We start from the raw sequence: 21,076 nt of genomic DNA, 5'->3' as shown, positions 1-21,076 counted from the left end.
ACAAAACAAACAAATGAAGATAAAGAGAAAAGACGGTGGTAGAATTATGACTTCCAGGGAGAAAAGAAAGTATTCTTTGATCTCTGATCTCTGATCTTTATGTCTGTTGGTTAAATTCTACACAATATTACACAAAACAACACAAAAAAGGTTTGATATAGCTTATCAACTAACATTAGAAATTGGTAGCAGTCAAGCGTGTCTGATGGATTATTTCCCCTTCCTGATACAGCAATGGAGAGCAGAACAGACTCACATAGGTGTAATGGAACAGGCCCTGTTGAAGGTGAACATCACAAAGGTCTGAACACTGCTGCTTCATGCATAATCCGACATGATGGTGCTGATCGTAACAGAGAACCAGCACAATCGGATGCGCAGGATGAACTTTTAAGGAGTGTGCCAAATGCAGATGAAGACTCCAGTGTGACTTCACTGCCAGACACTAAAGAAGAGGAAGATGAAGAAGAAACACCTTTGGACGGGAGTGATGGGCTACAACCCTGTAACCTGGAGAGGGATGGATTTGAAAATACTGAGCCTGTACTTTGTATACCATAAAAATCAAGTGCATTTACCAACTGTGATTCATGTTAGTGTTTGGAAATCAATGAGCATCAAGTGGTGAAGCTACACACAAACACACACACACACACACACACACACACACACACACACACACACACACACACACACACACACACACACACACACACACACACACACACACACACACACACACACACACACACACACACACACACACACACACACACACACACACACAGAAAGGTGATCCAGATCAAACTGGTAAAATTCAGCATATGTCTAGTCATATTATCATCTTCATATAGTACCTGAATCATGCTGTCTAAACTATGATTGAACTTTGAGTTTGTGCTTTTTTCCCCTTTGGCTTTAAAATAAAACAAAGTGCCTATACTGGGCTCACTTTTGTCTGGCTTTTGATTTATTCTGCACATCATTACCAAAATATACTGTACAACCTCCATGTCCAAAAAAGTTGGGATGCTGTGTAAACACAGTTCACCGTGCCATCCACAAATGCAGGAAAAAGCTCTATCGTGCAAATACGTGAACTCAGTCAAAGCTCAACTAAAATAGACTGAGGTGAAGAACTGGTCGGTGGTCAGGTGAAAACGAAATTTTTAATTCATTTTTGCAAACATGGACGCAGTGTTTCTGGGCTAAGACAAGAGAGACAATCTGTCTTGCGATCAGGTCTCAGTTCCTGTGTCTGTGATGTATGGAGGCAGATTAATGCCTATGAAACTGGCAGCTGCTGGAAAGCCATCATCAATGCCGAAAGGTATGTACAGGTTTTAGAAAATATGCTCCCATCCAGATGATTTCTGGTGCTGAACTGGCATACATGCAGTCAAAATCTTTCACCAGCTGGAAACATTTAGCATTGGCTAAAATACAACAAAGAAGACCCAACACTGTTGATAAAAGAAGAATGGATGCTTTTCAAAATAACATTGTTTCTTAAAATGGTGCATTTCCTCAGTTTAAACATTTGATGTTTTCTATGTTTGATTGTGACTCAAATACAGGTTTGTGAGTTTTGAAAATCATCTTGAAGTTTGGAATCAGGGTTGTATACAAATATTAAATATACCGGTTATTTATGAGATCACCAGAATTCTGTGTCTGTGCAGACAGTGGAGCTTGATTTGTGTTATGGTCGTATTGCAATATAAACATGGACATGATTTAATTGTTTGCGTGTACAAATGTGACACTGCCAAAAGACGTCTGGACAACCCGCCTTCATTACACCACAGCCACTTAATTATAAGCTTGGTGGCATAACAAAGACGGGCGTCCTGTTTTGCGGTTTCAATCGGACCTTAAACCAATTTTCGAATTAAACTGACGTTTTTCATCTAGATAAGCAACGCAAACAGCTGTGATGTGGGTCATTTTACGGCCCACAGCCTGCTGCGCTGATTAACTTTACTCGGGTCACTCCACAGAGTGGCTGTGGGAGGGTTTCATTTTTTCATTAGCGGTTTCACAAACTCCTCTGAGTAAATCTACATCGTTCAGTTTTAGCATGTCAAAGTGTGTGATGGTTGAGATGGCGGGCTGGGGGTTTGCCAGCAGGCCAAATAACAGATGTATTTATTTACTACAGCATTAGATATCCAAGATATGGGGTATGTAGAGAATAGGCAACTAGAATGAACTTTTCTATAAACTTTTGTTGTTTTTTTCTTCATATATTTGTGAAATTGGAACAAAAGAAAAGATCAACTGGGCTGAGGGATGTTTTCTAAGAAACCAAGTTTAAGTGAATCAAATCGCCGCTTCTTATTCGCTGAGACTTTTTCACGTTATGACTCAGACCTCCCAAAAACTACCAGAGATGATCATACACCCACTCCCACAATCTGACACCAATTTCTTCCCCACTTTTTCCACAGCTTAGACTCCACAGAATCCCTTCATGCATGAGTTCAGTCTATAGTAAAAAAGAAAAAATGCTTATGTACACACGTATACACACAGAGTCTGCTGGAAATCTTTGTGTGGTTACTTTAAATCATACCTTTCTTTTGGACAGGAAGTGCCTTGTAATTCCATTGCTCTATGGCAATAACATTTCTTTGTTAGTAATAAACTTGAAGGGTTTTTTGTTTTTTGTTTTAATGAGGCCCCTTTAAAGATTTACATGTGTCATTGCACTTTCCTGAAACTTTAAAGAATGCACGAGAGAGGGAGAGAGAAAGAGGCAGACAGACTTGTGAGTGTGCATGTGCACTTTTAAGACAAAGACCCCGCCACAGTATCTGGAAGTAATCATCTCGTCCCGGCTGCGCTACGCTCACAGCCCCCTCCCTATGATGTAACCGGAGTTTTTATGCATGATGGTTCGGGATGGTTTTCAGTGGGTTTTAGGGGATTTCTTTAAAAAAAACAACAACGACCATTTCATTCATTCGGCTCCCTGAAACTGCTGCTTCACTCTGTAGCCTACATTTTCTCATTGTATACCAAGATAAAATGTATGGACGTGTTTCCCTCCACCAGGAATGAGATTATACAAACAGCAATTAAATCAGTAGGTATGCTCTGTGTTACAGAATGGGGTTTTCACCCTTTGCCTACACGGTTAGTTGGGGAGGGGGAGTGAGGTTGGCCCCATTTCAAGCATAGCAATGGGGCCTCCTCCCGCCTCCACATACTGCTGAAACAACAATCTAGGAGTCAACATTTTTTTTTCTTTGTAACTCTGAGTACCGATGACTTCTTTTCTGGAAAACACACACTGTGAAAAACCTCCTCTGTCTGAAAACCTAATGTCTAATTGGCCAGAGACCGCTGGCAGGACATTTAATTAGTTTTACTTTGAAAGTGGAGAATCAGTAACATCACGTGACAAATGCAGCCTTGCAGTAATTCACTCAGAGTCCATGATGGAATAATGAAAACATGATATTAATAATCAGCGTGAGGTCAGAGGTCAGAAACAGCTAGAGTCACTTCTGTCATCCTTCTTTGCTCATCAGCAATTCTCTATCAAACCAGAGAGGGGCAGCAACCGCGTCTGATGCTCGAAAGTAAACACACACTTCCCCCCCACCTCTCCCTCTCTCTCATGTGGAGGAGGATCTCAGCGGAGAGTTGAGGGTGGGAGGGGAGAGGGTCTCCAGCCTGGTCCTTTGTCATGGAAAGACTTTAGTGTGCTGTTTCAGAGAGATAGAGGGATTGAGTGGACTTCAGCTTCATCACTAAAAGATCCTATAAGTATGTAACGGGGACAGAAAGCAAAGGTCAGTCGCTTTTCTTTTCTTTTCCTTCAAATTTCGCTTCCCCAGATGCCAAACTGGCTGGTCGGTACAAAGAGTGATGCTCCTGGAAAGTCAGGCGGCTGTGTCAGACTTAAGGTTTCTGTTTGTTCTACATCTGTCTGCGTCTGTGTTTTTACATGCTTGGAATAAATACACGTGTAAAGAAAAATAACTCTTGTAGGCTAAAAAAAAGTTTGTCTTTATCAACTTAACATTGCCAGAAAATGCTGCAGCTATTCAAAGAAAGTAGATGACAAAAACAGCAGTGGTTATCAGCAAGTTTCCAGACTACTCACTACAATCCCTGTAGGCACAGTGTGCTGTGAAATCAGGACATTTTTATCATTTTTTATCATAGCAAAAAATAAAAAATACAATCAAATCTTCTTTTTATATTACCGTAACCTCAAAGTTAATGCTTTGGTTTGCTGGTCAGAAAACTTTGAAGATTTCCTACATATTGAAACACATATTCTACGTTTTATTTTGGCTTTTTGTAGACCCTCTAATTAACTGTTAACTGCATGGGATTTCCCTTCACTTTTTCCCTTGCATGGGAATAAAAATGACTGAAGCCACGGCAATTTCAGCACATTAGGGCCTTAAAAAGCAGTGTGAAAGTATTTCTTTCCTTGTTGCCACACATCAGATGAAAGCCAGCTTATCAGTGGTCATTCCTCAAACTGTTTACATCTCCTTGTGTGTTTATGATCTGCACCTCCCTGCTGGCCTGCAGCTCGAGTGATGCAGTAAAAAACTCATGCTCTTGACATGAGACTGTTTTTTTTTTCTTAGGAGGTCTGGAGAATGAACTCATACTGATTGATTGTGTCACTGTGTAAAAGGATACCCTGTTTCCTGTAGGCTCGCTCTCCCTCTTCCTCCAGACAGCAGGAGCAGAAAATCTTGGATCAGCCATCTCTGTCTCACTCTGTGTCTGTGCGTGTGGATACAGGAAACGTCTGACTCTTTAAAATCCCTCGATAGTATCACCAGAACCAATAACATCCTTACTTTTCTGTGATCTTTGTGAGTTATGACCTGGAGTGAGGGGATTTGAAGATGGATTTCTTTCTTTTATTTAACATATTTTTATTTTTGCCTTCCTTTTTCTTTTCCTCAGAGGAGAGCGCAAATCTTTATCCCCCACTCCACCCCACTGGAAAAGCATGAGATTGAGGGCTGCGTGATTATGTTTATATAATAATCCAATCTACTCATTAATTAGCCAATTAAATGTTTATTCAAAGACATGCCAAAACCTATAATCCATCAAATTTTTTACTTTCTTTTTTTTTTCTTTTTTTGATTTTGTGCGTTCAGCATGAAGTGAGTCTGGACTTCAAACTGTGTGTGAATGACTGGTCATGAGTCTGTGGCTGAAACACTGATTAAGACGCAGGGCACTGCTTTTCAGATTTGGTTTTTATTGGTGACAGAGGGCCAGACATAAAAACTTTCCTCTGTTTTAATACTCAAGTCTTTAGGAAAGTTTTTATACGTCCTTATTTTTTGGCGTTTTGAAGGATAAGTTAACAGAGCGGTGACTTATTCTGTGGAATTTGTATTTTTTATGTGAAATATTAAAGATACAGTCCCTCCAACCTTAAAAAATGTAAATAATTTCAACCTGTGGAGCTCAGTTATTGCGTGAGTTGTTTAATTTTCGAGTTATCAGTTGCACTATCAGGCCGAGGGGAAGAAAAATCCACACACATTTTGCAAGCAGGAACTATTTTGTCTTTTACCAAAATACAGCCACCGTCCATATTACTCAGCAGAAGAAAGCATGTTGAGAGTGATAAGGTGTCGTGTTGCACATTAGCCATTCAGCCAAGCTTTCCTTTTAATGGATAGATGTGGGTGGCAGAAAGAAAAAAAATAGGAAGTCTCCATGATTTAGTAGCTCATCCGGTTCATGCTCAGTGGAAAGTCACAGGTTAAGTAATTTAAGAAGTCCATAAAGAAAGTGGTAAGTTTTGTTGTCATTGGTTACCCAAACCCTCATGTCCAGGACAAATAAATCATCATTAAAGTTTGACCAATTTTCTAGGAGGAGCACTGATTCTTGTAAATTGCGGAGTGACCAATGGATGATGGAGCCTGATAGTAACAATTGCCTGCATGATATTGTTTACAGTAAGGTTTCTTGAGCTTTTTGAGTAGCTGGGTCTTGATTTCTTATGTGAACACCACAAGACATTTCTATAGCCAACATCTCCCAAACTGGAAACTTACTCAAAAAACAATTTAGATAAATAAACAGCAGTAGAAGCCATAGAAAAATATGTAAAGTATCTAACACAAGGAAGAATCTGGTTTAAAGTAAATTCCTGTTTTTTATTTTTTTAGATTTTTCATTGATGTATATTGATTGCCTCTCCTTTCATGCACAGGGCAAAGCTAAATCAATGTGATGAAGAGCATGCTTCCCCAAAGGAGCGCTGTCGCCACACTGGGCTACAGCTCAGGTAAAACAACAACTGTATCATATTACTGATCGCTACAATTACATTATTCAGAAGCGACACTAACAGGAAATGACATCATACAATTACATTTAATATTTATTACATGCCATTTGAATGGAATCTGTTTCCACCTTTACGGAAAGAACAGAGTCGGCTGAATCACAATAAAGTGGACTGTGAGTATTTGGTTAGCTTTCCTGGAGCAGCTCCGTGTCTTTCCAGTCCATCCTCAAAGCTTCTGGGTTTCACTTAAAATGATATCTGAGTAAATGTGAATTGTGGCGCAGACGTCTGGACTATAATTTAGACACTGATCTGCTGAAAAAAATGCTGAGAATTTTATTTGAGTCTAAAGAGCGCAGTCATACTGCAGCTATTCATACAGGGAGAGCTCACACGAGAAGCATCATTTTGCAGGAGTTGTCAACATTCTTTCATCTCAAACAAACTCCCTAATATTTTGCATATTCAACGTCTGGTCACCCATGACTCAAGAACCACCCCCCTGGCACAGATATTTTGAGTGTCCTCTTGCTGCCGAGACTATGATGTATTCTGGCTGGTCTTGGTCCACCAGCATTCTTCCATTTTTAGAAGAAACTTAACCACTGATTGAGCCAGTGTTTGTATTGGGCTCAGAACTGTATGAGAGTACATTCTTTGCTGGTTTCTCTACCCCCCACTTACTCAGCACATATGTGATAGCCCTTCTTTCAAGCTGAGCTGCTGTTTATTGTATTGAAGTACTTAAACTAACTTGACTGCTTTATGTAGGCCAAAAATAGACTGGCTTTCATGGGCTCTCAATTTTCTCTTTTTTGCAGACTGTGTGAAGATTGAGCACAGCAGTGGCGGCTCAGTGGCTGGCACGATGCTGAGGGGCTCCCGCTCGAAAGCTGAGCTACAGGAACTCATGGAGACGCTGCAGCGCAGGAAGAGCGCTCTGGAGGCTAGTCTGAGGGCAGCAGAGTGCAGCCGCAAGTACTTGAGTACATCTGTAGGAACCCAGCCCACCAGGCCACTGTCGATCCTCAGTAACACAGAGCGTCCCCCTTCTAGAAACTTCTCTTACATGACCAGCAACAGTGTGCCGCCGTCACCTCGCCAAGGTGATCGCCAGCTAAGCTCTAATGGCTTGCTCCGTCACTCCCAGGCTCGCCACCAATCCCAAGACAGCTTGCTTCTCTCAGATGGAAGCTCTATGGTCTCCTCTTATGGGGAGCCCATACCGCGTTCTCCCAGGGTCAAAAGCGGAGCAGCCAGTATGCCATCCAGCCCCAGAATGACCCGCAGGCTCTACTCACAGGGCAAAGCTGCAGGAGACTCCCGTCAGAGGAAGTACTCCACGGGCTCCCTCAACAGCCTGGGTATGCACAGCCGTTCTCTGCCGCGGCTTCACAATGCAGCAGATCCACCTGCGCTGTCACTGCCGTTACGCCACTCAGTAGGTTCCCACAGAGTGGTCTCTGCAGGAAACCGGCGCAGTCTCTCCTCTCTGGAGCAGCCTCCAGATGTGACAGTACCAGCCAGCATGCCCAGCACACCCAGGAGGGCTAGCCTGGCCTCTCTGAGCTCTATGGGAGTAGAGATTGATGGGACGGGGTTAGATCTGGGCATCGGAGAGAGGAGGTTGTCCTTTGGGAAGAGTGGTTTGAGTCCAGGACAACGGGTGGGCAGCATCACCTCTCTGAATGGCAAAGAGGAGCTCAAAGACTACCACCAGCATCAGAGAGATGAGCGACTCAGGGAGCAGAAAGTGCAGAGATTAGTGAGTTCTTTTTACCCAAATTTGTGCACTTTTATATCACTTTAACAATTTATTCATTCACCTGTCTGAAAATGTAATCAGTTCAATATTTTCCTTGAATAATTTTAACCAAATATCAATCAATTATCTGCAGGAATGCCAGCGTCTAGAGACCATCTTAAACCTGTGCACTGAGTTGGGACAGGTAGCGAGAGAGCCAGCGGGATCAGCTGTTTCTGACCTGCAGAAGATCAATAAGGAGCTGGAGAAGCTGCAGGTGTCGGACGATGACTCAGTGTTCTCCGACTCTCCGAGCAGCACAGCTCAAGAGAGCTGCTTTGGAGCCAAAGCCAGAGACTTCCAACTCTCTGAGGAGCAGCAGGCCAGCCAGCGTCAGCAGAGCGGCTATAGAGAGGCCAGATCCCACTCACCTGCTATCAGTCTCAACAGCAGTGCACCCTCGCCTTCTATGCACAGAGCCAAAGTAAGTCCAAAGAACCCATTCTCTTTTATAAGCACAAGTTTAGGAAAATGAAATAATATAATCAGTTTGTTAGAAAATGATGGTATCAACTGAAGTATTCAGAAAGAATAAATCTACATCTTGTTGTGCAGTTTTCATTATTATTCTTGAAGTATCTTGTAGTTTGTAACATGTATGATGGAGCTCAGTGGTACAGTTTTGTCCTTCTAGTAGTCAGGAGGTCGGAAAAGTCTGAGAGAAAAACTACTGGAATTTTCTGAGGAGAAATGTACATAAATAAAAAAAGATGTTTGTTTTTTGGTTGTATGATGTCATACAAATTGTGTGGGGGTTACCCACAATGATATAAAGTTAACGTCACATTGCCTACAATGGATGACCACCCAAACTGTACTTTGCAGTCAGCATCATATCCACACTTTAATGAGACGCTGCATGAATATTCTGAAAAACTATATTGAATCAGGTGTAGCTATAGCTTTTGTCTACCTCTGCTACACTTACACACCAAGTGTAAGCAGATTTCACTGTTTACCAGTGGTAAATATTAATGAGGTTGTGAAGCAGGGCTGGGAACTTGAATTTTCCCATCGGGCCTCATGAGAAACTGAGACTCTTGTGGCTGCCGCACCAATAAGCTGGACTCAGTTCTGCTCAGTATTAATTTTATCTCTTTAGAAGTTTATTGATGTAGCCCCCCACAGCAATCCCAGTTTGGGAAAATTAATTTCCCAACTTGGCAGTAAGGTAATTTATTTTTCTCATAAATTTAGGACTTGAATGTCAGAGAGATGTTTCCTGCAAATTTACTGCTGTAATTTGGGAAATTTGGTAAGGTTTTTTTCTTTGAATATCCATTACCAGTGTTGCCAACTTAGCGACTTTGTCGCTATATTTAGCGAGTTTTCAGACCCCCTAGCGACTTTTTTCTAAAAAGTCGCTAAAAAACATAGAAAGCTAAAATTTCGACGCTGCTGAAAGCGTGCTTAGGGCAAAACTCAGAAGAGCAGCCATCGCTTTTACTCTCAACAAGCAGCGGGTGCTGTAACGCAGTCAGTTCTTCTTTTACTCTTTTACTCTTATGCTGTTTTGTGGATCACAAGGTTTAAAACTACTTATAAACACACACAAACACAAAGTAACTCCACCAGAGTTCCTATTTCGGCTCACTTTTGCCGGTCCAAGCCCGGATAAAGAAGCAGGGTTGGAATTGTGACATTAAAAAAAACAATAATTGCTAAAAGAAATTAAATTTGTAGTTCGAAATAAACTCTAAATGCATTTAGGACGTTTTTTACTCACTTTATGTCTCTTCCACGATGTTATTTCTCTCGCCAACAACATAGGTTACAATTATATTAGCATGACCAATTATGCAAATTAGGTGATGACGTCATTTAACGACTTCTAGCGACTTTTAGGAGAGCCAATAGCGATTTTCCTTACTGAGGAGTTGGCAACACTGTCCATTACTTTTAAACGTGCTTCCTGGTGTTACTCCACAACTAGCCTGTGGAGTTAAGGCTTTTAGCTAACAAGTTAGCAAACAGTTATCTATCAAACATAGAGGGAGCTAAATTTAGGGTATTGTTCTGGTCTCTTGAGTTTAAAAGTTTAAAAGTGCATCTTTTTTTGGCATCTCATCTCCTAAATATGTGAATATTTATATTGAACTACATGTTCATCTGTTACTTGCTAACGCTACTTCTTTGCTACCTTTGCTGCTAAGCCTGTAGTGTCAGAACCTAAAGTAGCACTGTTGGTTGGCAAAAGGCCTTTTTAACCAGTTGGAAGACTCCTTCATGCCGCTGGTACATTTGAACTTAAAAAGCTGTGAGTTCTTTCATCTTCTCAGTAACTGTAGCCACACCATGAAAGGTGAGAGAGCTCTCCCTGCTTCGGATTTATTGTAGAGCACACTATATTTACCTGTTATGAAATTTGATCACTTGCTTTAAAAATTTGTCACTTGGCGAAAAGAGAAAAATTGTATTACTTTCTACTAACAGAATAATCTAACAAGTTCTTGCAGGTTGTTGATGTAATAACGAGTGATAAATTTGGACAAGGACGCTGAAGCTATTTATCTTTACCCTGCTTACTTCCTGGATGACTTTCACAGTGACTGAGGAGCGTTGTGGTGAAGATTAATGGAACACACCACTTCTGTGGAATGCAGTTAATCTGACTCCTGATTGCTTGTTTATCTTTGTCCGTTTATATATCAGTGTTTTTTTTTTCAATCCAAGTTTTCCTGTCCCACATTTCCTCCAAACTTCAGTTAAAACCTTGTTTTAAAGTTTTCTAGAGATACCAAATATTTGTATTTGAACTCTGTTGAAAGAGTACATAAAGAAATGAGGGGTGGGTCAAAGTTTTGAGCTGCCACCCATTTCTTTATGTTTTGCTTCCACAGAGCCAGACTCGCTTGTAATATTTAAAATTGTCTCGAGCTGTTTTGAATAGTTCTCCAGGGTTTCTGAACTTTGAACACTGAACTCTGAGCTTTGAATGTCCTTCAAGAAGTGTGGAGAACTGTTCCTCTGTTTTTGCCTTATATCTGTACTATATTTCTATATCCCGTATGTTTGCATACATTTCTCCACCTATTTCCCATTTTACTAGCAACGTATATAGAAATAATTGAGTGGATCAAGACCAACATGCACAGTACTGCATGACAAAATTGTGTCAGAGCTTTGAAAAATGATGTGTGCAGTCCCCCAAACTTTAAGGAAGAATAATTATAACAACTTTTAGGCATTATAGCTATCATAACTACTGTAAGTGTGTGCTGATAGTTTCAGTTTATGTTTATGTGGGTTGTTCAGACATAAACAGAGAAATCACAGTTACGCACAATCCTCTCACAGCTTTGATGTTTTCTCTCACTACTATTTTATAGATGTGTTGCAAACTAATAACCAGATGAACATGTTTAAGGTACAAATATAAAAGTAACCAAATATATCAAATACTGGAGTTTAGGCTCCCAGCCAGACCACCTCTTCTAGGCCAGTTTTTTTTCCACTCTCGAGCAGCAACAACCTAGAGTTGTGTCTGGTTTTAATGAAGAAGTCCTAGTTTTGTTTCAGTACTCAGTCATTCAAATTGTGGGGGGCAGGAAATGACTTTATCCCACAGAGCATTAGCATGCGCATATGTGTGTGTGTGCACAGCTCTGTGCAGTTGTGATTGGAAGAATGCTAGTGTATATGCGTGGCAGAGACATGCGTTTTTCCAGATGTTTTGAACTTTCTGCTGAGGATAAATGGATGGAAGATGTTCCAAAAAAATGTAATTATAATTAACCCAGGTAATGTAGCAGATCCAGCTGTCATGTAAACACACGGTTATAAAATTAGGTTTCCAAGTTGATGCCATTATTTTCTGCTATTTGTCAGTCGTGACAGAGGTTTACAGACTCCAAATACCCTCTCTGCCATCTCCTGCATTCCTCAGAGCTTTGTGTGCAGTGAAAAGAGAGCGCTCACAACCCATCTGGAAAACTACAAATCCTAGTGCTGTTGGACACATGAGCGTCTGTACAGAGAAAGAAATCAACATGGCTCCTTAAGGGAAGAATACCTGATATTACAGGATGTCTCAAATACACCTACATATGACTGTGAATGAGCGTTTGCAGGGTGGTGGTCGATGGTGCAGTATGTGGGAGTGCTTTAGCATGAGTGGTGGTGAAGTGCACTGATAGAGATTTCCATTACGGCCAGCGGAAAAGAATCCCTGCTGTCACTGATCCAGCTTGGATGAGTTAAAACAGCAGCTGCTGTCGTCTAATTCAATAAAACCTGATTCTGCACGGAGGCATTAGCATAATTTACACAGCAAAAAGAGAGCTGTTGTTTTTTGTGTTATTGCATGAAGGCCCTTTTTCCATTTGATTTTGCGTCCTGTAAACGTGGGGACCTTTGTTTGTATATTTGTACTTACACAATGCGCAGCCTCCTGGAGAGCCAAGCATTTATCTGCGTTCCTGATGTCGTTACAGGCTTTGGAGAGCGTGCAGCTGAAACAGGAAGTAACGCACATAGAGGAAGAAAGAATCCAAGTTTTGAATAACATAGAAGAGCTGGAGCAGAAGATCAAAGATCTGGACAACCAGATGGAAGAGTCTCTTCGAGAGGTAGATGGCACAGTGCGGCACAAACACGAACAGTTTGTTCTTCATTTTAAAATATTTAGCTAATCCGCTTTTCTAGAGATGAAAGAACCTTTCAGACGAACACATGTGCACATATAATACTCCTTACTCTATTTAATTGCTGGAGTGTTGATGCAGCAGCATGACAATACGGGATATATCCATGGAGGTCGACTGCAGGGTAGTTTTAGTTGGAAGGACACGTTTTAATTCTATACAAGCAGGTGAATGAATCTTAAATAAAAGTGTGGTAGGTATTTGTGAGACTCAGTGAGAATTAAAAACTGGTGACTTTATAACTGCTGGATGGTCAGGGTCACAGATAGAGATGGAAAATACCCTGCAGTGGGCTTTTCTACATTTAAAACTAGATGTTATTAAGAAAAGCTCATTGGAAAGTATCAATGGAAGAGTAATCATTGCTAATTAGAAATAATAAATTATTTATGTATTAAATTATCCATAAAGTAAACAGCAATTGCAGGATGAAGTGTGACATAATAGATGATTTCACTGTGATGAGTTAACTCAGGCTCCACAGATTAAAAACTGATGAAGCGAGCATCATGCTGAAATCCTGTGAATGTCCTATTCAGTGCACTAGTCCAAAAATGAGTCCAAAGGGACATTGTCAGCCTTGCGTTGCTACTTCCTGCAGATGGAGGTGGAGTGTGCTCTGCTGGAAGGAGAACAGGAGTCGGAGATGGCCCAGCTGCAGAGGGATAAGGAGCTTCTGGAGCAGCTCAAGGGAAAAATTCACAATATTGAGAAAACGAACCACACTGAGAAGTCACAGGTAAAAATGACAAGAAATGCAGTGAATTATTTCCTAGGGTTAGGTTTGTTATGAAATCTGAGAAGTATTTTTCTAGTTTTTCCACTAATCAGGATTTCAGTAAACTGAGCTAAAAAAAAAAACCTATACTTTGTATATTCATAGATTTCTGTTAAGGCAGTTTACCCAAAGCTTTTACTCTTTCACATGGTTTGAATTTTTATGTTTCCTGGTTGCTCCTCAGGAGACTGAGGAGCAGTCAAAAAGTTTGGAGGACTTGGAGTTTCAGAAGCTGGAGAGAGAAATTAAGCAAGACGAGGAAAAAGAGAATCAGAGCCAAGAGCTGCTGCGAGAGATCGCAGACTGTCAGCGCCTTACTGTCACCCGCAAGGTACAACATGTGAAGTTATAGAAGTGTGCATGCTGCATGTGGTGCATGTATAACTCACCCGGCATCGTAACACTCTAACCTGTATTTTTCTTCAGTAACTTTAATAACTGGGGGCCTTTTGGAGCACTGTGGCAGAATTAATCCTAACAAGATGTTAAACTTAACTCAGATCTTTAGGGTGCGCAATTGTTAAGTCTAGCCTACACAGGAATGTGGACACAATCAAATAGCACAGCTTCTTTAAAAAAAGAAATTTTATATTATTTTTCTAGAGAGACTCTGTTACAAATATTATAAACACATAGTGAATTGTCACTTTTAAAAGTGCATTTTTACACAATGGAAGGTAAAAAGCAAAAACGTTTTTTAGTGATGATTGTAAATTTGCTTTTTTTCTGTATTGTTGTTGAATTTACTACACTGTGGTCTGTTGTCATTAATCTTACTGCAGGTTTTGCATGAAAATAAAGCTTCAAAATTATGAGATTTGCAGCACAAAGCATGAACTAATTGCAGGAAACCAGCAATGGTAAGCATGCAATGCTGAAGGCCAACTAAACACTTTTTTTTAATTGAGTATCAAAACCCAGAAAGGGCACAGGAACTGAGTAAAGATATTTGCTTATAAAGAGGGTGTAGTATATCCCAGAAACTGAACTGCCTTTATTAGAATTTTCTCCGGCTCACTCTGCCTTACTTTCTCAATATATCACATCTCTGCATTGCTTTTTATTTTTACCGTGTTCTTTTGCTTCGCGCTTTGTGAATGCTGACATATGTAATGCGTACTGATGCTGCGCTCCTTATTTCTCACAGGAAAGACTCATGACGCTCAAGAAACAATCATCTCAGATTACTTTACAGGCTCAGCAGGAAAGGGAGAATTTCCAGAGAGAGAAGAACAATTTGCTCGTCATGCTTCAGAAGGTTCGAAAATTCTCTGAATGTTACAATTGTAAACACAGCCTTCGGTTTTATTTACTTAAAGAGTGCCTCATGTCTGCAGGAGAGAGAGAAATTGGTGTCTTTGGAAGGAAAGTATGCAGAGCTGTCTGAGGGGCAGACCTTCACTAACAATCCTGTAGCCATCAAAGAGGTAGGAGTCAGTGGCACAAACAGTGCAGCTTTAGGTTTTTAATATTAAAAATCCTATTTCTCCTTTTGATTCCTCTGATTTCTGTGCAGCACTTGCACACTTTGAAGGAAAGACGAAGAAGCAGCAAGGAAAATTCATCACACCCAAATGACAGTCTACCTCATAAAAGAAGCCAGCAGCTGCTCACCACTTATGGCAGATCCCTCGGACGCACGCTTCCTCCAAAGGTCTTTAGGTTTTTTCAGAAAATCTGAGCAGACGGAAAAGGTTGGCTCAAACTGGAAGTTAATGCGTGCTCCCTCAGTCTGCTATATGACTTTAAAGAGCCCTTAGCGTGTCTCCTTTTCAAAACATTTGCAGTGGTACTTTCAAAATGATTGTGCTCATGGAGATTCTGGCCTGCAGATGCTTCGCCCTAGTTATTTGTTTATCCCTTGAGAATGATCCACCCCAACAAGAATTCTCAGTTTCAGTCTGGGTTGCAACATCCATCCAGCTCATGAAGTATAAATGAGAGAAGTTTGCATTTCTGTAAATGTTGAAGAATGCAGTCCTAAACAGCGCGTGTGCTCTTGTTTCCCCTCTCAGCCTCACCTTCCTTTGTCCCAAAGCTCAAGCTGTGGCAGTGTCATCCCACAAGGCTTCTGCTTCTCCCCTCGGGAGGTGAACCCTCGCCGCTTGCCCAAGAGTGAGTCACACTGTCCTGTCTCGTCTGTATCAAACCTCTTAGTAGTAGTTGTAGAGTAGACCGGCTCTGCTCCTGGGGCTGTATGACTGTCAGGTCAGGAAATATGTGGTCTTTTGAAAATCTGTGTCACTGCACAAAGCAAGATACATTTAGTCTAAAACTGATGTTAAAAAAAAAAAACATCTTAACAGAAACGCTACATTATACAAGAAAGAAAATTGGGATTTTTAGCTTTGCTTGTTTCAAATCAAGAAACAAATGCAAATATTTTTAATGAAACAACCAAAATTACAGCATTTTTGCAATGAACTTCAAATCTTGACGTCTTTGTTGACCGGGTCGGATATCATTTGCAGTCAGTTGCTGTCTTTCTTTTCTTGTTTTCTTCTTTTTTGCATCAAGACAGTGATAAAATAACCATAAAATGCATTCTGTCTGCTATCAGTTTGCCTTTGAATGGGGTCGAGTTGGCAATTATGGCACATCAAAAATTGTAAATATGTTACACTTACTACCTATACTCTGCCAGAACCTCATAGATGTGAAAAAGAAATTCATAAACTCATCTACAAGTAGTGATGGGGATGCTGAAGGAAGACAGGTTAACTATAAAATGACTCAGGTGCTCAGCAAGTTTGCTTTTATATAGGAATATAACCAGAATACAACAAGCGTAGCCAAGTGCAATACTGCAAATATACGTCACAGACGAGCTGCACTCATCAGCACAGACTGACTTAGATTGATTGCAACGTGCTGGCAATCTGTCTGCATTTACAAATTAGACAGCAATTATTTGCAAACCTTTGCCAAACTGTCTGTAAATGATTACAGGCAGTCTGAGTCAGACCACATTTGTTAGGTTACCACCAGGTAACCTGTGCAATTGCCTATTTTTACTCTGTTTACTCTGTTTTTATAAGAGCTAATCCTGTTTGGCCATGTAGTTAATGCATTGCAGCTCTTTGGATGTGATTTTGTCTGTTAATATTAGCTCATGTGTCCTGATGGTATTTCCAGTTTGTTATTTTAATATTTTCTTCTGTCAGCAGGCAACAGCCACGCGCATGTAAATGAAGACAGGCAAAGACAGAGTGATTTTTGCAACAGGTTGGTCTCTGAGCCCAACGTCTTCCTGGACTCTTTCTCTTACCCGGACAACAGCCAGACGTCAGATACCATCAGCGTGGACAGCTCTGACAGCCTGGAAACCAGCTTCTCTGCCTGCTCCCCAGACAACATCTCAAGGTTAGAGACAGGAAACACATCAAAGGAAGTTTCTTCTTTCTTTGATAGTTCTATTTGTTACTGACAGCTTGTATTTTCCATTTATTATCAGTGCCAGTACGTCCAATATGGCAAAGATTGAAGAGATGGAGCGTTTGCTCCGCGAGGCCCAGGCTGAGAAGCTGAGACTCCTCGAGCATCGAGTACTGAGCCAAATCTAACCTAAATTGTAACCTTGCATGTTGGATGTGTGCATTTGATTATAAATGTAATTTACTTACATGTGCAGGAGCGGGAGATGGAGATACGCAGGCAGGCTCTGGAGGAGGAGAGGAGAAGAAGAGAGGAACTGGAGAAACGGCTGCAGGAGGAAACAAGCAGGAGACAGAAGCTTGTGGAGAGAGAGGTGAAGCTCAGAGAGAAGCAGAGATCACAGGTATTCACAAAAACTCACGAGAAGATGTTGAATCCAATCTTTAGTTCACATTAGCTTCGTGTAACTACATTTCAGATAAAGACGAATAAAATGTCTACTTTCATCTAATTTTATCGCAGTCCCGGTTGTTGACAAGATACCACCCAGTTAGAAAAGATGACTTTGATCTTCACGGCCACATTGAAGCAGCCGGACACAACCCAGACGCCTGCTTCCATCTGGCCATCACTGATAAAACCTGTCGCGGGTTCCTCGTCAAAATGGGAGGAAAGATCAAGACGTGGAAGAAGCGCTGGTTTGTCTTTGACCACAATCGCAGGACACTCACATACTATGCAGGTGAGTATCTTTCTTTTAGGTCTCTACTTTGATGTGCAGCTTTTTTGGTGCGACAAAGTTGCTGCAGCAATGGCTGCAACTTTGAGCTACGCTAGGATACGTTGATACAGCAGTTCTGTTTATACTCCCGGCTGCAGACAAACACGAGACCAAGATGAAAGGCGTCATTTACTTCCAAGCCATAGAGGAGGTGTACTATGACCATTTAAAGAATGCGCACAAAGTGAGTCCGTTTACGTGCGTGTGTTTGTGTATCCGTGGCATTTTACCACGTGGCATTGTATAGTATTGACACCTGTTTGTCCTTTTTTCTCCCTCTCGCTCATGTGTGTCCTCCTCCCCCTCTCCTTTACTCTATATTATTTCACTTTTTTCTCAAAAATGACATTCACTTCCACACACAAGAGCCCCAACCCCTCGCTGACCTTCAGTGTGAAGACCCACGATCGGGTGTACTACATGGTGGCTCCATCCCCTGAAGCCATGCGTATCTGGATGGATGTTATTGTAACCGGTGCTGAAGGACACATGCACTTCATGGTGTAACAGAGCTACAATTATTGTTAGTTAGGTTACCTAAAAAAATTTAAGCTTCAGTTTACACTTGTAGTTGTCTACAAATGAGCTTGAGCATAACTTCTGCTCAAGTACAGACTTTGTAATGTAATCTTGTATAAGTAGATCAAAAGAAGTGGCATGAAAGTTTCATAATCAAGCTGTTTACTTCTTTCAGCACTTAAAACTGTAGCTGTTGCATTTTCCAGTTTTTCTTTCCCCAATACCCTCTTCCTGTTTAATCAGCTCCCCTTCTAAACTGCGGTACGCCCTAATGCTGCTTCACTACAGATGTATGGCTGTCCAACAGCTTTCTTTAAACTGTGGCCACCTCTTGCTTTTTTCCAGCTGCAGTCTGGTTGCACTCCGCCTTTAGTCAGACTGAAATTTTTTTCCCCTGAATGACTCTGATGTATTATTTCGATATCGTCACTAATATTCAATTATTAGCAATACTGCATTTTAAAGTCAGTCACTTTGAATGCTGCTGCCAGCATAAGCTCACTTATGCTTATGTGTGCATCACTTCCATTTAAACGAACGAACCATTTTTCTTCACACATGCAAATTACATTTGTGAAGGATTATTGTAGGCACTTTGTGACTTTATTGTTTTAAGTTATTAGCAATTTTAGGCAAATATTTGACTCCTAGAGGCAGAAAATGACCACAGTGCAGTTAGATTCCTCTGTCTGTAGCTGTGGCTGCAGGCCTGACGTGAATGAAGCCATGCTGTGCAGCGGTAATGCTGTATGTGCTGCATCACCTACGTTCCTCACACCTTTCATATCTGCGTTTTCACCAGCAGAGGTCCTCAGCGAGCCCTCAGACTGGAATGACGTAATCCTGTGCTCTGGCCAAACTCACTTAGTATATATGAGTAATTATTGAAAGCTTTAATAATCTACATGTTTAATCTAATCTGTTTACTTGTAAAGCCTAGTTTATTGTGCAGTGTTTAATATTTAACGTATTCTCTGGCTGTGTTTGATAATCAAAGATCACTGTCACACCAGGTGACGAGCTGTCGGGGTACAGACTGCAGGGCTCACTGTAGAGTGCAGATCAGGCTGCAGAGCTGACAGTGTTGCAGGTGAAGTTGTTGCTTGTTTGGTTGATGCCTCTCTGTGACGAGAGGCGTTTGCCAGGTAAACATCTCATCCTTGTGCTGTTGTGCACTGTGTGAAACATAAGCCTTGAAACCCCCCAAATTACTGCATTTATATATACATATATAAATATTTTTGAATACACTTCATATTTTATATTTTGTTTATAAACAGTAACTCTATGCAACAGATTTTTATACTCAACGTGTGTGATAAATAAATAATTATGATCATGAATCACATTGTTAAAGGTATATTATTTCTTAATGTGGTGTCGGTACAATACATGCAACTTACGCAGTAATGAGCATGTGAACTAAACTGATAAGAAACCAAAAAAGTGAATGGTTTTCAAATACAAAGGAGATTTAGAAAAGGCAAACAAATGAAACGTGTGTATTGCATTTAGCACCTTTAAATAAATACATAAAGGAACAAATATTAGAAGATAATATTGGAACACAACAGATATACTGCTAATGCCTCCAGAATGTCACTTAAAGTTCACGAATTGTGCCATAAATGTCTTTTGCTGCTAAAAAAAATAATTATATAGGATATAAAATAGTATATTCCACTAAATAACTTAGTGTAATTTAATTTTAAACCCTATAGCATCTAATAACTGGTCTTATGTGCTGTTCATGTGCTCATTAACGCACTCATGTTTGAAACCCCGCCTTCCGACACCGCAGCCTTTTATTGGTTGACCTAGTGGGGTTGGCATGGAAACAAAGAATGAAGCATGCTAAATTAGGTTCTAAAGAGGCACGTAGCCTCTCCAGAGGCAGAAACAGACACACAAACACAGACACGCCACAGAAAGCCAGGTTGGCCTCGGTGCATTATGGCTGCTGTAGTTTGTGCTAAATAATTGGGGCGGTGGGGGGGCTGTCTTCAGAGATAGCGAGACTGTGTGCACGGAAACAGACAAAACAATCTGTATAAACACTGCGGAGACAGATCATACAACATAGCATAAAAGTATTTTCCACTAACACACACACACACACCGTTGTTGCGCGGTGCTCTCGGCTGTTATCTTTATCACTTACAGTATGAAATCCAGACTGCTGGATAATCATGTGAATGGATGCTGACACAAAGCAGCATTCACGTACACAGGATCACACCAGCGTTTTCCAGCGATGGAGAGCATAATGTCGTTATCACCTTGTGGCACAGTGTGAGCCTGCAACTCAATACCTCCTCAGATAGACGTGATTATAAATCTATAGACATTTATGTAAGTGTTTAAATCTCAGTGTGCAGGTGTTATGCCAGGAAGCAAACATGTGTTGTGTCAGGGCCTTAGGGAGCAACTGTTCCTTTCTCAGGAAGACGTGTTGCCCTCGATAGCCTGCATCGACACCTGATGTGGTGAAGTCCTCGTGTTTTTCTCTTCTCGGCCTGCGCCCTCTGGCTTTCAAAATCAAACAGAGGTCTTTTTGTGTCACCTCTGCAATTCTCATTTTGTAAATCAAAAGAACATTCAGCCTTTACTCCCTCTTCGTAACGCAACAGTCCTCTTAACATCATCCCATGACTCAGATCAGTTTCCCATCCTTAACCTGGGGTTTTAGCTTCATCTGCTATTAACCAGTCAAATTTTTCATGCATTTTCTGTCTCTGTGCAGCATTAATAAATGATCTTTGTTGCTCATTCCACCTTTTTTTTGTAATAAAATTATCGGCTTGTTCTTTTCCGCAGTGATATTAAACTCCAAAGCAAATCATCGACTCCGTTAGAGTGGAATTATTCAGCACGTCCATTAGGT

General features: G+C 40.9%; 1 protein-coding gene across 4 annotated transcripts; it reads left to right on the top strand.

The window, feature by feature from the left end:
• Positions 1 to 3,669: 3,669 nt before the first annotated feature.
• On the top strand, positions 3,670 to 21,034 carry phldb2a (pleckstrin homology-like domain, family B, member 2a). 4 transcript variants are annotated; one of them, XM_031760005.2, is made up of 17 exons: positions 3,670 to 3,800; positions 6,215 to 6,289; positions 7,114 to 8,057; positions 8,191 to 8,520; positions 12,530 to 12,664; positions 13,341 to 13,478; positions 13,702 to 13,848; positions 14,665 to 14,775; positions 14,855 to 14,944; positions 15,034 to 15,171; positions 15,533 to 15,632; positions 16,685 to 16,880; positions 16,972 to 17,062; positions 17,149 to 17,295; positions 17,415 to 17,634; positions 17,772 to 17,857; positions 18,040 to 21,034. In XM_031760005.2, exons 2-17 carry the CDS (start codon positions 6,235 to 6,237, stop codon positions 18,178 to 18,180), a joined length of 3,069 nt encoding a protein of 1,022 aa, XP_031615865.2. In that variant the 5' UTR covers positions 3,670 to 3,800; positions 6,215 to 6,234; the 3' UTR covers positions 18,181 to 21,034. The 4 variants fall into 4 exon arrangements, with proteins under 4 accessions (XP_031615865.2, XP_031615864.2, XP_039474562.1 ...); XM_031760004.2 differs by having other exon boundaries at positions 16,682 to 16,880; XM_039618628.1 differs by lacking the exon at positions 15,034 to 15,171.
• Positions 21,035 to 21,076: the final 42 nt, after the last annotated feature.

Source organism: Oreochromis aureus, linkage group 10, assembly GCF_013358895.1.
Source record: "Oreochromis aureus strain Israel breed Guangdong linkage group 10, ZZ_aureus, whole genome shotgun sequence".
Lineage (NCBI taxonomy): Eukaryota > Metazoa > Chordata > Actinopteri > Cichliformes > Cichlidae > Oreochromis > Oreochromis aureus.
The sequence above is the reverse complement of the archived record's forward strand: the minus strand, read 5'-3'. Positions and strand labels throughout refer to the sequence as shown.